The 16,145-nt window shown below is 36.8% G+C and overlaps 1 protein-coding gene across 1 annotated transcript; it reads left to right on the top strand.

The window, feature by feature from the left end:
* The first annotated feature begins 4,230 nt into the window (after positions 1-4,230).
* Positions 4,231-12,206, top strand: rabggtb (Rab geranylgeranyltransferase subunit beta). The gene is made up of 9 exons (XM_007567421.2): positions 4,231-4,347; positions 5,386-5,493; positions 6,181-6,378; positions 6,818-6,923; positions 7,331-7,383; positions 8,440-8,550; positions 8,711-8,836; positions 9,667-9,816; positions 10,628-12,206. The coding sequence occupies exons 1-9, from the start codon at positions 4,345-4,347 to the stop codon at positions 10,766-10,768; spliced, it is 996 nt and encodes a 331-aa protein (XP_007567483.1). The 5' UTR covers positions 4,231-4,344; the 3' UTR covers positions 10,769-12,206.
* The last annotated feature ends 3,939 nt before the right edge of the window (positions 12,207-16,145 follow it).

Genomic DNA, 16,145 nt, shown 5'->3' with positions numbered 1-16,145 from the left:
GATGAATCTTTCATATTTTCAATATGTTTTATAAAACTATTTTCTTAATGTGACATTTTTTAATTTATTAGTGTATTTATTTTGCTAGATGTGTTCACATTCAAAACCGTGGATGAAAAACCGAGTCCTCATGTCTGTCTCATCTACAGGTCTCTACTTGGTGAATGGAAGAATCAGAGCTGATTTTCCAGTAATGATTTGCTTTCAGAGGCACTAGAAATGTAGCTGATAGCGAAAATTCAACCTGGAAGACTCCATCCCCTCCATTCGCCCATCGGCGTTATCCTCATCTCCGACCTCAGCTCTGGTCCAATCATCAATCAAGCTCAGCATAAAAGGATCCACACCCAAGCCGTCGGCCGCTTCCCAGCTGCGTTCAACCCACCACCGCCCCTTCTCCACCCACATCCTTCGGCTCTCCAGGATGGCACCCTTTCCAGCACCACCAGTGTCGGGCCCTGGGGGAGAGCATCCCTAATCGGTTATCAAGATGTTCATCGAGTTCACATCAAATCTCAGCTCAGATCAGCTGCCGGGGCCCGAGCGCCAAAGAAGTGTTATTCATTGCTGTCATTAAATCTTTTAATTGTTCCTTTTTCTTCGTCTGAGTCTTTCCAGATTGAAATATGAGCAGCCTGCTGGAGAAGGTGAGGATGGAAACGCAGCTTAAACCAGGGAAATGGTTAAACCAAATGATCAAAAGTATTTACAGGTCAAAATAAGACTATAATAATAATAATAATAATAATAATAATAATAATTAATAAATAAATCAAATAATTTTGGGTTTGATTGAACAAATTTATCCTGCTACAAGAAAAATATTTGCATTATTGTCTTAAAAACACTTTCTATATCTAGCCAAGTTTAATAAATTAAATTAAAGCTTATTTAGGCACAGCAAAAGTTGTTTTTCAGTAAAAGTCTACACGGATTATAAAAGCTTGGTTATGAAAAGACAGATACTTTGTGTTGTACTTAACATATTCTGTTGTAAAAAAATAAAATTGGCTATTATTTTACTCTGATTACAAATAAAACCTTTGTGTCTGCACCGGTGATGGACAGGCTGAATCTGTATCATTCCTGGATGGGGGCCACACAAAATCACTCCAAGGGCCACAAATGGCCCTCGGGCCACACTTTGGCTCCCCTGGTTTGAGCTGTCTTTGTGTTCAGGTTATGGTACTTTATGGGATCATATTGTGTAACCTGACATGGTGAAAAAAGCTAAAACTTGATTAAAGGGCAGAACTAGTGGTTCTGAACTTGGTCACATTTTGAGGTCTTAACAAACAAAAGGCTTCATGAAAACAGTCAACATGACTCTTGTATCAGGATACAGTGCAAAAATATTTATACCCTTTTCGCTTTTCCACATTTTCTCATATTACAAGCACAAACATATGTTTCATTGGAATTTAAAGTAAAAACTAACACAAATTGTTATACATTTGTAAAGTAGAAAGAAAATTATACATGACTCAAAAGATTTTTTACAAATGAAAAACTGAAAATGTGATATGAATAAGTTTTCAACCCCCTGACTCTGTGGAGCCACCTATTGCTGTGACTACAGTTACAAGTCTTTAGGGTTTGTCTCTAGCAGCTTTGCTAGAAACAATATTTTAGTGACTAAAATATTTGCCCATTCTTCTTTGCAAAACAACTAAAGCCCAGTCAGATTAGATGGAGAAAGTTTGATCAGCAGTTTTCAAGTCTTGCTCCAGATTCTCGATTGGGTTCAGGTCTGGACTTTAACTGGGCCATTCTAGCACATGGATATGTTTTGTTTAAAACCATTGCATTGCAGCCCTGGCTTTGTGTTCAGGGTCGCTGTCCTGCTGTAAGGTGAGTAGATGCCAACAGGTTTCCCACCCTGTATTTGGCTCCATCCATCTTCCCATCAACTCTGACCATCTTCTCTGTCCCTGCTGAAGAGAATCACCCCCAGAGCATGATACTGCCATCACCGTATCTTACAGTGGGGATGGTGGCTTGAACAGATCTCTCTGAGATGTCCAAAGCTTAGGAAATCTTTATTTAGCCTAAACCTGCTAAAATATTCTCCACAATTTTCTCTCTGGCCTGACTGGTGTGTTCCTTAAACTTCATGATCCTGTTTGCTCCCCAGTATTCTCTTACCCAACATCTGAGGCGTCGCAGAGCGGCTGGATTTGTACTGAGATTAGATAACACACACAGCTGGACTCCATTTAGTCATCAGGCGACTTCTGAAGTCAATCAGTTCCAATCAGAGAAAAGGGGGCTGAAAACTTTTACACACCGCACTTTTCAGTTTTTATTTGGGAAAAAAAATGTTTTGAATCATGCATAATTTTCTTTCTACTTCATTAAAAAAATTCCAATGAAATATAAATATATTTATGTTTGTGGATGTAATATGACAAAACATGGAAATGGTATGAATGAGGCATGAAGATTTTTGCAAGTTTCACAGTAAAGTCGGACCTTTTTGTCATTTTGGGGGGTTTCAAACAAATACAACATGTGAAAACAGCAAAATATCACTTATTCTAACAACACTTTGTAGGATAGGTCCCACTTCTGTATCATACTTCCCGCTGTTAAATTTCATTCATTAAATTTTGTTTCTGTAGTTTAATCCCACTTAAAAATTATTTTCTTTGTGGATCTTAATTTTCAACCACCAAATAAAGGGAGATTGATTCACAATTTCAGAATCATTGTAATAATAATTGTAGACATTGCCACATATATTATAGTTGCCTAATTATTTTCTACATATGACTGAGAGAATAAACTAAACTTTGTTTTCTTTTTCAGGTTGTTCTGCAGGTGAAACTTTTTCCAAGAGCTTCTGCATCAACAATGTTGCATCTCATCTTTGTTTTTAAGACATACTAATATATCTTCGTTCTGTTGAGGAAGCTGAGCCTGGGGACTCTGGGTTGGGCTCTCCAATCTCTGGGGACGAGGTCGCCGAGGTGGTGAAAAAGCTCCTCGGTGGCAGGGCCCCGGGGGTGGATGAGATCCGCCCGGAGTTCCTTAAGGCTCTGGATGTTGTAGGGTTGTGTTGGCTGATGCGACATCAATTACCCAGGATTGGCAGACTGGGGTGGTGGTCCCCCTGTTCAAAAAGGGGAACCGGAGGGTGTGCTCCAATTACAGAGGGATCACACTCTTAAGCCTCCCTGGTAAGGTCTATTCAGGGGTCCTGGAGAGGAGGGCCCGGGGAAGACCCAGGACACGCTGGAGGGACTATGTCTCTCGGCTGGCCTGGGAACGCCTGGGGGTTCCTCCGGAGGAGCTGGAACAAGTGGCTGGGGAGAGTAAAGTCTGGACCTCCCTACTGAAGCTGCTGCCCCTTATCCATGGATAGTCTTAAAATGTCTTAAAGTGCCTTCTTATTATACATTATTATATTATATTATACATGTCAGGTTGACAGTTAGTCAGGATGAACAAAATGTTTTTTGTTAATTATTGCAACAAGGTTGATGTTTAGGCCAATGATTTTCTCAACACATGATACTCTGTATATTATGCCTGCAGGAAACAAATTTGTAACTTTAACATGTAACATATTACATGTTGTTTGATATGCAGTAACTCTATTGATGGTCATCTGAAAGAGTGCTGTACTTGATCAGTGTATTCAATAAAAGTATTTCAAACATCAAACCAAGTTATTTGTGTTTTTATCTAAAAACTTATGAAAAATCTGTGCTTTTGTAAAATGTTTTTGTTTAAAAACATTTGCATGAAAATGTGAACTTTTGCTGAATATTTTAATCAATAATTTCTGTGATCATGTACAGAAACTTAGAGTTAGAATCACAGAGAATGAATGATAGAACGATGTCACAGTAAAATGTTATTACACTAACTGCACAAAATATTGTGCCTTTATTATTATATTACAAATTATTGTTTATATTTGAGCACAGTAATATCACATTGTATTAAAATACACATATTTATTTTCATCTATGCTCAATATAATATTTATATTTTAAACTAAAAGGTTTCTAATTGTAAGCCATAATTTCCCATGATGTTTTTCAGTAAATATTGAATCTTTGACTCTCCCAGACTGAAGTTGTGGATAAACCAAGAAAACAAAGAAAACTGCAGGTGACGAAAAGGGAAAGGTTTTAGCTTTTCAAGAAAAGCAATAATGAAATTAAAGGACCAAATAATCCTAATATCATGGAAAGAATATACTTTTGCTTTTCACTGCCAATCTCACAACGATCCAGCAGGTGGCGATAAGACCTTCGTTAGTAATCCCAAGAAGAAGGAGAAGAAGAAGAAGAAGAACGGAAGGACGATCATGCTACAAAGCTAATAGTGTCCATAATGGTAATAATTTTGCAACATTCACGCTATGTTTTACAAAAATAACATTACAATATCAATCTGCTTACATGTTATATTAACATTGCCGTAAATCTCAAAGTTACTCTGGTAGCAGCTAGCATCAGTGTTAGCATTTAGCGACTAGTCAACAAGAGACGTTTTAATGCTTTTCTACTAGCCCTGCTGTTTTAGGAGGCTGTGCTTTGTGATGCTGTGGCCTCTTTGCGGAGGGGTGTTTCACAAAGCTAGGATTGCGGATTAAATCGGGATTTTTTGGATGCCTTGGCCTAGTTAAACCTGAATTCGGTTTCACAGAATCAGTAACGCATAAGTTACCATGGTGATTTATTCTGTGAAGTTAGTCTGCTCCAGTCCAGGATGACAGCCGAGCCTGGAGCCTTATCTGTTCAGTCAGCGGTCAGAAACTAATGTTGTCTTAGTCTTTTTAAAAGCACCTTGCTGTACAATCCCACTTATTCATTTTGGTATTCAATTAATCATTATCATTACTTTAACATTACAAGGTTAGAAATTATCAATTTTAAAATGAAACATACGGACTCTTGTTACCATGTTAATTGTGTTTCTGAAGACTGCTGTTCCAGTTTGACAGAAAGGCCTTTAATAGACCATTGCAGTGAGGGGGTTAGAGAAATGACTGTTAAAGAAACAAATGTATCATTGTATTCAAGACAATCGATCTGTTATTGTTGAATCAGTTTTTTATTGAGCATGATGTGCTTCAGTTCCTCAGAATCCTCAAAAGATGTTGTTTTTTTGGTGAATGGTTTGGCGTACACAATTTATCTAGTGCAGCATCAGTGAATCTGTGATTGATCTCATTGTTGAAGAAATCTGTGGATGCTCCTTCACCTGACTCAACGTACCTGCTTCTCCTGAGCCTGGTTTGGTCTTTATGAAGCAGATAAAACCAGGATGAACTGATGGCTTTGTCAAGCCTGAGTTTATCGCTTATCCTGGATTTCAGAATCCTGCTTTTGTGAAACAGCCCTCTGTTCTTGTTTTGTGTTTTTATGTCAGAGTGCTCAACTGAAAGATGTCATCATCAAGCCTGACGCTCCCAGCTCTCTGCTGCTGGACAAACATGCAGACTACATCGCAGCCTACGGCTCCAAGAAGGACGACTATGTGAATAAAGCCTTGTTTACACCCAGATCACAACTGGATGTGTGTGTGAACAGATCCAGTTTACACCCAGTCACATTCATATAAGTTTAGATTCGTTGTTTTTATCAAGAAACAAATAGTCTATTTTTCAACTTCCATGACATCTAAGATCAGATAGGGATCATTAACTACCTCCTCTAGGCAAACTTTAAAAGGTTTTAAATTGTTACCCTAAAGATCTCTTAGCAATGGTTTTGCACCCCCAGAACCAATCATGAAGCAGCATTCAGCTATGCATCAAAAACCTGGAAAAAACTGCCAGAAAACTGCAAAGCTGCTGAATCACTGAGTTCTTTTAAATCAAAGCGAAAACTCCAGCTCATTAGAGTTGTATCTCTACTACGCTGTACTTTTTACTTTTACTTGAATAATTTTATTATAAAGCATTTCTTCTCTTGTTTAAATTTGATGTATTTTCTACCCACTGAATGAAAAACAAACAAACCTGATACAGACACACACCTTTAGTTTTTGTTAAAGTTCATAAGTGTTTTACTGAAAGAAACTGAGCTACACAAATGAACTTGATTGATTAGTTCAAAACCGGGGACAGAAAAACAACAACTACCTCTTATTAACCAGATCAAAGCCTGATCTTCTGATATTTTAAAGAAGTTTCAGTTGAACTAACTCTGTTGAACCAACCAGGAGTACACGCTGTCGGAGTACCTGAGGATGAGCGGCATCTACTGGGGCCTGACGGTGATGGACCTGATGGGCCAGCTGCACCGGATGAACCGCCAGGAGATCGTAGATTTCATCAAAGCCTGTCAGCACGAGTGTGGCGGCATCAGCGCCAGCATCGGACACGACCCTCACCTGCTCTACACCCTCAGCGCCGTCCAGGTGAATCCTGGTGGACTTTCACTCTAAACTTTAATCATATTTGCTTATCTGTTTGGATCCTCTGTAATTATTTAGTTGTACCAAAGATCTGTTTTATCAGGTTTTTCTTTTAGTTTAGATCAGAGGTGTCCAAATATGATTACTCATCCCTGACCACAAGTCAAGAATGGTAAAGATTTGGCCAACAAAATGGAAAGCAATTAATGACCACAAGAATTTGGAAATTATTTGTTTAAGGCAGCAGTCCAAAGCTCTTTTTGTGTTTTAGATCTTTATTGATTTACACATTTAATAAAAAATGGTTTATTGTTGAGAAAGTAAAACTAAAAAAATCACAAACTAACTTGTAATTTGTGTCCTGCCAGTAATTTAACTGTTCCAGTTTTTTGGGTAAACAGTTTGTCACCCCTGGCTCAGACCGACTGTCTCTGTCTCTCAGATCTTGTGCCTGTATGACAGTTTGGACGCCATCGATGTGGACAAAGTGGTGGAATACGTGAAGGGGCTCCAGCAGGAGGACGGCTCGTTTGCAGGAGACAAATGGGGTAACAAATCTCTAATATAAGTTATTGTTCAGATTATGATCAGTTTGCATTTTAATCTTATAATTTGTAAACCTTTAACTGCTGTTTCAGAAAATGTGAACGATCTGAATGAACTGCTGGATTTCCTGTAATACTTCTTTAATGTTTTGTCCTTTTGCTTTGTTGTTAATTTTCAAATAAATGTGATTTTGTGTGAGGTTTTTATGATTGTTCATATTTGTTTTTATTGCTTTTTATGGGAAATAAATAGGCAAAATAATAACTAAAAAGCTGTAGTGTTGTTGCCTTTAAAGCTTGGAATTAAAGAATTAAGTAAATTAAATGTCAAGTTTTTATTACATTGACTTTAGCTTGATTTCAGCTTCTTTACATGTTTCTGTTTTAACTGGAGTTTTCTGTCTTTGCAGGAGAAATCGACACGCGGTTTTCTTTCTGTGCTGTTGCTACGCTGGCATTGCTGGTATGTTTGGTTTTATTTCCCGACCAGATAAATCTCCATAATCATATTTTAGAAGCAACTAATGCAGCCAACATATAATAGCTATATTGTAAAGTTTTGAAGGATCTGTATTTATTAAAATTATCTCAGTTTCTGTCAGTTCTTCTGTTTTATTTATAAGGAAATAAACATCCAGAAAAAAAATATATATATATATTTAACTGTTTATCACTTAAACAGTTAAATGTTTCTAGAAATGAAGTACAGTCAAAGTATCGCGTCTCGTTTCTCTCGTTTCACACTTAAATGTTTTCTGATAATTCATGGAAAACTGAATAAATTTTGAAAAAGATTTTAAAAATTTTCTTTTGTCAATTTATGCAAAACAACCTTGAAATCTAATTTTATTAATTGTCCACCTTGTTTGTTTTCACCATCTGTGTAAATACATAAATCTTTACTAAAGGAAGAAATGATTAACGCCAGATTTAGTTTTTGCTACTTTACATCTGTAAATTGAATCCATCCAACATGCATTAAATGAGCCAATCACACCAAACATTGTTTCTAATTAAATCATAATCATTTACACACTTCAGTCTACATTCTGCATAGATACTGTCAAACATGGTGGTGGCTGTATGATGCTCTGGGCTTGTTTAGCTGCTTCAGTGTAACCGTGACGTTTTATCCACCTCTGGATCCTTAAAAAGAAAAACATTTGAATGTTTTGAAATGGCCTAGTCAAAGTCTAGACTTAAATGCTCTGGCATGAACCTAAACGGACTTTTCATGCTTAGAAACCTTCCATGTGTTTTGGTCAAAATTCTTCCACCAGTTAAAAATCTGACCAATTAATTCTCAGGTTTATATTTTTATCAATTATTAAACTAAATAATTTATTATTAACAGTCTGTATTTACTCAGGTATCTTTGATATTTAAATTTGGTCAGAAAATGTAAAGTGTGACCAAAGAAGAAGCAGAAACTTAATAAATTTGTAGTTTTATATGGCAGCTGAACATGAACAGGCTAGTTAGCGTTAGCTTGTCCTGATCCGTCTCTGTCCTCGCTCAGGGAAAGATGGACACGATAAACGTTGACAGAGCCGTGGAGTTCGTCTTGTCTTGCATGAACTTCGACGGAGGTTTCGGCTGCAGGCCGGGCTCAGAGTCCCACGCTGGCCAGGTGAGTTCACACCTGGACATTTTTAAAACTTTACCCTTTATCACCAAAACAAATCAAAGTCTTTGCTAATAAATGCTTTAAATTAAAATGTAGACGTCTGAGTGAGAACTGAGAGGCTGCTGTAGCAGAATGAATCCATTTATCTGTGTTGGTCCACCAGATTTACTGCTGCACCGGCTTCCTGTCGCTCACGGGTCAGCTGCACCAGCTCAACGCCGACCTGCTGGGCTGGTGGCTCTGCGAGAGGCAGCTGCCGTCCGGAGGCCTCAACGGGCGACCCGAGAAGGTTTGTGTGCTTCAGATGGACTTTCTCTGCTCGTTAGACTCATAAGGCAAGAAAACTGCATTTAAATGTGCCTGAGCACATTTAAAAGAGGGGATTATTGCAGGTTTGTTGTTGTTCTTATTTATTAAGGTTGTTGAAGTTGCATCCAGGATTAATCAGATATCTTGAATCAAATTAAAAGAAAATGCAGAAATTAGCCATTTTTTATTAAAAACAAAGTTAATATAACTGTCAAACTATCAGTTTTGTTTAATATCTTCCCTTTTTCCATCTAATCTTAGGCAAAATATGTTTATTTGTAAGTAAAGTTTATTATTTAAGATGCTAATCAGCTGCTTCCAGTTTTAAGGATACTATGTTGTTGCCATGGTTACACTTTATAACTGGTTGATAGTAAATAAGTAAGAGCAGAAATCCTCCCAGCTGCACGGCGTCCAAAACTTGAGAATAATTTATCCAAACCCAAAAATTAACCAAAATCTAGAAACTGAACAAATCAGATCCAACCAAGTAGATCCACTCCAACAAGCTGCTGAGATCTGGATTTATGAATCTGATTCAGAAACCAACATTCATACCTCAACATCTCTTACAGTAAATTCTCAGTTCACTTTAGTAAAAAGATGTTAAAAATGAACAAATTTCTAAATATTTTTCCCTCTTCAACATTAAAAACGGAGCCACTGAAGAACCTTATCTCTCTTCATCGTCTTTTTTCTGCATCAGTCTGGAGGAGTGTTGATCTAAAGTGATATTTCCTGTAACGAAGCCTCAGTTCAGATGTTTGCGATCACAGCTGGACGTTCAGACAAAACCTCCGTCTCTCTCAGCTTCCAGATGTTTGCTACTCCTGGTGGGTCCTGGCGTCTCTGAAAATCATCGGCAGGATTCACTGGATCGACAAAGCCAAGCTGCAGCGCTTCATCCTGGCCTGCCAGGACGAGGAGACGGGAGGATTCGCCGACCGACCAGGAGACATGGTGAGCAAAACACGCCGAGACTGAAGCTTCACTCGCTCAAATTATGTTCCTGTTTTATACAGCACCTTTTGAAAGCATTGCCCCTTTAAAGGCTTCTTCTTTACTTTTACTTTGTTGTCACATAAAATAACCTAAATAAACACAAAATGCAGTTTTTCAGTTGAAAAAAGAAAAATTAACTTCACCTGTGTGAGAACAAGATTTATCTATTAAATGATGAATAAACTGCAACCAGCCACCAAATTAGGTTAGTTTTACTAAATACTAGGGCTGCAACTAGTGATTATTTTAATAATTGATTATTCTATCAGTTATTCTGACGATTTATTGATTAATCGTCAGAATAATCGATTAATCGGATAAAGACATCGACATATTTTGGAGATTTTTTTATTTAACTACTTAAATCTTTTTATACAATATTATAAATACATAAAAAAATAATTTTAAAATAAGAAAATACATATATTATTGTCTAAAATGCAATAACATAGCATTAATTCAGTGTTTGTTTGATTATTTGTAGAAAAGTCCGGTACAGTTTAGGGCTGATCTGCGGGTTATGTGATCAGAACTGGCCCTAATCTCCTCCTGGTGTCGTTAATCACCACCAGTCGATAGATTTTACAGCCATTTTGGGTTTGGGTAGATTTTTTTTTTCTCCAAAAAACTGCATTTTATGTTTCTTCAAACCATCAAAATCGGCTCAAACTTTTAAAACTGAGACAAAAATGGAAGACATTGCTGATAATCAACATTGAAGGATTTCTTTGTGCATCAGCGGTTTGACCTCTTGACCCCTCCTCTGCAGGTGGATCCGTTCCACACTCTGTTTGGTGTGGCGGGCCTCTCGCTCCTCGGCGACGAGGCGATCAAGCCGGTGAACCCCGTCCTGTGTATGCCGGAGGACGTCCTGCAGAGGGTCGGCCTGCAGCCCGACCTCCTCAGCTAGCGCCCCTTAGCTAACACATCATGATGATGAACTGAAACGCTGCTCCGCCCCCAAATCGGCCCCTCACACCGGCCCCCAGCCTGAGTTATGACCACTACAGCTGCTCCCTGGATGCAGATGGACGACCGCTGCACTGCTTTTCATCCATCTGTGTTTGGAAGAAACCGTCAGAAAATGACATTCCTTCGTTTCTCACGTCGTTTTTAGGAGGAAAACCTGGAAATTTTACACATTTCCTCTCATTGCAACCACAAACTTCACTACAGTTTATTGGGATTTTTGTGATGGATCCACTGGAAATACTCCATAGTTGTGAAGTAGAAGGAAAATGTTACATTTTTACAAATAAACAAATTAAAAATGTCCAAAGTTGATGTTATCCATCCTTTTATCAGCCTAGAGTTTATTTATGGATGTCAGGATAACCTGAACACCACATGATGCTCTTCTCAGGCTTTTATTTGTGAAAAATATTTTAAAGTTTCACAATTATGTCTTACTTTGTATCGATCTAAAACACAAAATCTCAATAAAATGCTTTGTAGTTTTTGGCTGAAATGCAAAAATATGGTGAACATATTTTGAGGGGCTTCTGCTAAGGCTGCAACAATTATTTTAGTTATCGATTAATCGATTGTTCTGACGATTAATCGGATAGTAAAACTGCCACATTCGGCAGAAATTTAGTGTTTTGTAACACTTTATCATTATAAATCATTATTGATCAGAATTTAACAATTAATTGTTTATTTAAATGGTAGTTTAATCACAATTGATTATTCCAACAATCACTTATTGTGATTAGTTAATTCAATCGATCATGATTAATTGTCTCAACAGATTAATCACAATTATTTCAATAACAATTATTTAAATAATCGATTAATCGTTCCAGCCCTCGTTTCTGCCCCCAAACCAAAAAGTTTTTCCAATTTCATCATAAAAGAACTCGAGTTTCTTTACAGGAAAAGGAAAAATGTCAGAAGATTCAGTTTGTTGTGCTCAGTAATGAAACGGCCTATATAAAGTAAGAGCGTGTCTGTGGCTCTCCAGCCACAGGAGTCGCTGCAGTCCGTTTTACGTGTCTCCATCACACCAACGTGAGCGAAGCTGCTCAAACGGGGAGTTTTCATTTTAACTGTAAATGTTTGATATTCCAGCTGTATTATTTATTGAAACCTGTTGCTCTGCAGGGAATATTTACTCAAACCTGAACAGATTCTCCAGTTTCGCTCCACATCCGTAAATCTCCTCGTCTTTCACTGTCGGTAAATAACTGCTGAGTGTGTTTTGTTATGAAGCTTTATGCTCAGTGTTTTAATGTCTGAATCCAAACTAAAAATGATGATTTGCTAAATTAACACAGTTACTATACGAATAGTTTGTTTACAGAAGGGTTAATATGTTTTAACAAATTAAAATCAGATAATTAAAAAGATATTTTTGTTTCTCACTTCTTCATTTGATGCCTTTAAAATCTCTTTAATTTTACAGAATATTTTGGAACAGTTTATAAAATCTGCACTGATTTCTGACAAACGTCAAACTATTTCCGTTCTTTTTATTTTTATTTTGTTTTTATTCTTAAGATCTACTAACTACAATTTTACCCTGATTGAATTGAGACAATTCAAATAGTCATTAATAAGATGTACAGGTTAGAAGGATTTTTTTTTATTTTGCAGTTTTCAGCTGTGAAATTGAATCATTTCATATAATTTTTAATTTCTTGATATTGATCCTGAGTAAACAACTGCAGCTGCACTTTACTAAGCATTTAAACATTTTGTCATGAAATTGAAAGTATTGTGAATTATGTTTTTTAAAATTCAGAAATTAATGTGACATTATTTAATCTATCAAACTAAAACATGCGATAGTTTATTACAACAAACAAAAGAGATATTTTTTGGAAGGAGTAATGTAAAAAAGAAAAAAGAAAATAAAATCTGTTCTTATTTGTTTGCAACGTTTTGGCACAAAATTAACTCCATAAAGGAGATTTTTGTCTGGAAAAGAAACCCGGCATCTTCAGATACTTCAAAGGTTTTAGCTGCTGCTTACCACTAGATGGCAGCATCGCCCTTTTAAACAGACTTAGTTATTTTAATCAAACATTAAATTTATTGTTTAAGCTTAAAATAAGGAATAAAACCGGTATGTTGTTGGAATAATGAGCTTAATCTGGAGATTTTATCTGTTTATTAATGTTTTTAAAATCATAGTAAATTAACCGAAAAAAGAGAATTTGTTGTTAATATTAAATTAATATCTAATATTTGGTTCAGTATTGAGCGACAGAGTGAAGCTGCCTCTGCACTGAAAAAACACAAAATCTTACCAAGTATTTTCTAGTGCAAATTTCTTATGTTTGAAATAAGACAAAACTAACAACTTGTCAGTAAGATATAGCAGCTTGTTTTCAATCAGTAATTCCTTAATAATGATGAAAAATTCTAGTTACACTGGCAAATAAATTCATTTATAACAAGATATTTTTCCATGTTATCAGTGAAATAATCTGCTGTTGGAACTGGAAATGTTTCATCAATATAAAGGAATAATTTACTTGAACAATCTCTTGTATCTTCCTGAAATGTTAGTTTTGTCGTATCTGAAATGTGTTACAATATTTGAGCTACACTGAAAACATGAGGTCCTTTGTTAGAAGTGATCAAATTAAGTTTATCCAAGTAAAAATATCAAGTGTCCCAAATAAGTTTGACAAACTTAATTTGATTAAATCTAACAAATAAGCTCAATTTTTAAAAGTTTGAGCTCTGTTGTCTTTTTTCAGTGTAACTAGACCAAAAATACTTGTTAAGGTTTTGTGTTTTTGCAGAGTTTTTATGCAGATTTCTTAACTTCCTCTGTAGTAATTTGGCTGCATCTCCATCTGCTGGCGTGTGATTTGTGACTCGTGTCTCGGCTGCCAGGAGGAATCAGTGTGGCAGGCTGTGGTGCGGATGCATCGCCTCCTCTGTGGCTCTCGGGGGCCTCCTGGGGCCCCGCGGACAGGCAGCTCAGTGATCTGCTGTGCGGCGTCCATCACCGTCCCTGTGGGGTTGGAACGGCATGATGGAGGAGTTTCTGTCCGGCTCTCAGTGGCAGCCTGTCAGAGGGATCCCAGTCATGCTCTGGGAGAGTTTCTGCATTCAGCACTGAAGGGGTCAGACAGCGGCACGGGAAACTTTTTAAATTAAATATGATATTATTATGTTCTTGTTTGAGATTTCTAATGTAATAAATTAGCAATGAATGGGTTTTGGATAATAAATAAATATTGAATATATTAAAGACAAAAAGCATAGTACTTGGTTCAAACAAGCATACAGAAAAGGATGGGGGGCCACTGAAAAAAAGAAACAAAAAGAGAAATCTGACTTTTTCTTCCCAAGAAGATTAAAATCAAAATTCCAATAGCAATAAACAGTTATTTATTATTTAACCTATTTATGCAGAAAAGGGTCTGGCAGTCTGGAAATGCCACTGCTGCTGGTTTATGCATCAGTTTTTATTCCACAGCTCCGTCTGAGTAATTAGAGGCAGGTAATTTTCTCCTCCATGTGATGGAGATAAGGACGGCCCCCTGCAGTGCAGCCGAGATAAGAAAATGACACTTTCCCGGGAACAATCTCTAACAGTTGGCTTCATAATGTCAGACAAATAATGAAGTGATAGCACAAGTTGTACGGAAAGTCATTATCACCACTCACTAATGGGACGGCGGCGAGATGTCTGTAATGTTCTCATATGGCAGATAGCTTGAAAAGACAGACTGTCTTGTTTTTGATTTGCATTTGTCATTGTAATTTATCTCTTTTTTCAACCAGAAACTCCAACTTTTAAGTTTAAAATGCACAAATATTCTCCCTCTGTTTGCTAACATCTCTCAGTCAGTAGGTCATTTTAAGTCCAGACTGAAAACGGGTTTATTTTCCCTCCAAAACCAGTTTTAAAAAATCAGAAAAAAGGCTATTAGCACCTCACTGATTCACGTTTTTGGAAAATCGCTGCAGCTTAAATTAAATATGTCTTGGTTTCTGTTCCTGACAACTTTAGAATTGTCTTATTATTTTTGCCTAGGTAAATTTTATTTTATAATTTAGTTGTCTGTGAAGTAAATGTGCTGCTTTTACTTGACTGACACTCAGAAGTTGCAACTTTTCTACTTCTGGGTTTAAATTATGACTCCAATATATTAGAAAAAACATTTATTACAATACATCAGTTTATAATTGCGATTATGATATTGATTTTGATTAGCCTGATTTTTCTTACCATTTTTTCTTGTTGTCCTATCATCATAATTTCGACACCATGTTTTGTGTCCATCTGTTTATCTGAGATCGAGTTGCCGTGGTAACAGATAAAAACAAGAAGGAAACGACATCACTCGCTTTGCGTTCATGAGTTATTCTCCCTCATATTCCCACATAGATGAACTTTGTTCTGTTTCCTGTGGTTTCTATGTCACTCATCGCCTCCCAAGCAGTTATAAGCCAGTGAGTTTCCATCATTCCTTGTCAGATTATTTCATTTTCCTATTTTTAATTAAATTTACACTCAAGTTATGTTGCACTCACGAAACAGACAAGAGTTCTTCAGTTTTGGAAACTTTATTTGCGCCACGCTGTGTGTATCTGTTTGTAGTTGTTCTCTCAGAAGCAGCCGGGCATTGACGAACAGAAACAAAACCGTAACAAAGTTTATTCTTCCAGACGCTTCCAGCTACAACTTTACAACAGAGTAACTGACGCTACTTCCGCTACTAAACAAACGGTGACGTAGCACGCAGCTCAGACTCCAAAACCAACAAAGCCTCATACACTTAGCTCATACACATATAAAGAGTGTTTTATCCATAACTTAAAATAATAATAATTTAAATAAAAAATACTTCTAGGATGCAGCAGCTACGACCCAAATCCAATTTTTCTTTTTTGTGTATCCGACTTTTCACGGTAGTCTGAACGACCCAATTCCAGTCTTTTTACTCATAGAAAAAGAAAATCTGATTTGTGTCACCTTCATAAAGGCTATTAAATGGGATACTTATCTGTTTTCAACGGTCATGTCGCGTTCTTTCTTACTTTTACGTCATTAATGTGAGACATCCGTCATAATTATGCACCAGAAGAAGCCAGACGCGGTTAATCAGGACGGAAACTGGCTGAAAATTATAATTATGAACTTATTAAAGTTGTAAAAACACTCCTAGAAGTAAACAGAAGTAAATGTAACTAGTTGCTATCCAACTCTGCATGTCAGAAGACCATCAACAAACTCAAGTTCAATGTTTAATTATGCTGGAAGCAGTTTAGCTACAATTAGCATGCTAATCACGTATTTTATGCTAGCTGCAGCTAGCATGTAT

This window comes from Poecilia formosa, unplaced genomic scaffold (assembly GCF_000485575.1).
Source record: "Poecilia formosa unplaced genomic scaffold, Poecilia_formosa-5.1.2 Scaffold208, whole genome shotgun sequence".
In the NCBI taxonomy this organism is placed as follows: domain Eukaryota; kingdom Metazoa; phylum Chordata; class Actinopteri; order Cyprinodontiformes; family Poeciliidae; genus Poecilia; species Poecilia formosa.
This window is presented reverse-complemented; position numbering and strand designations above follow the sequence as displayed.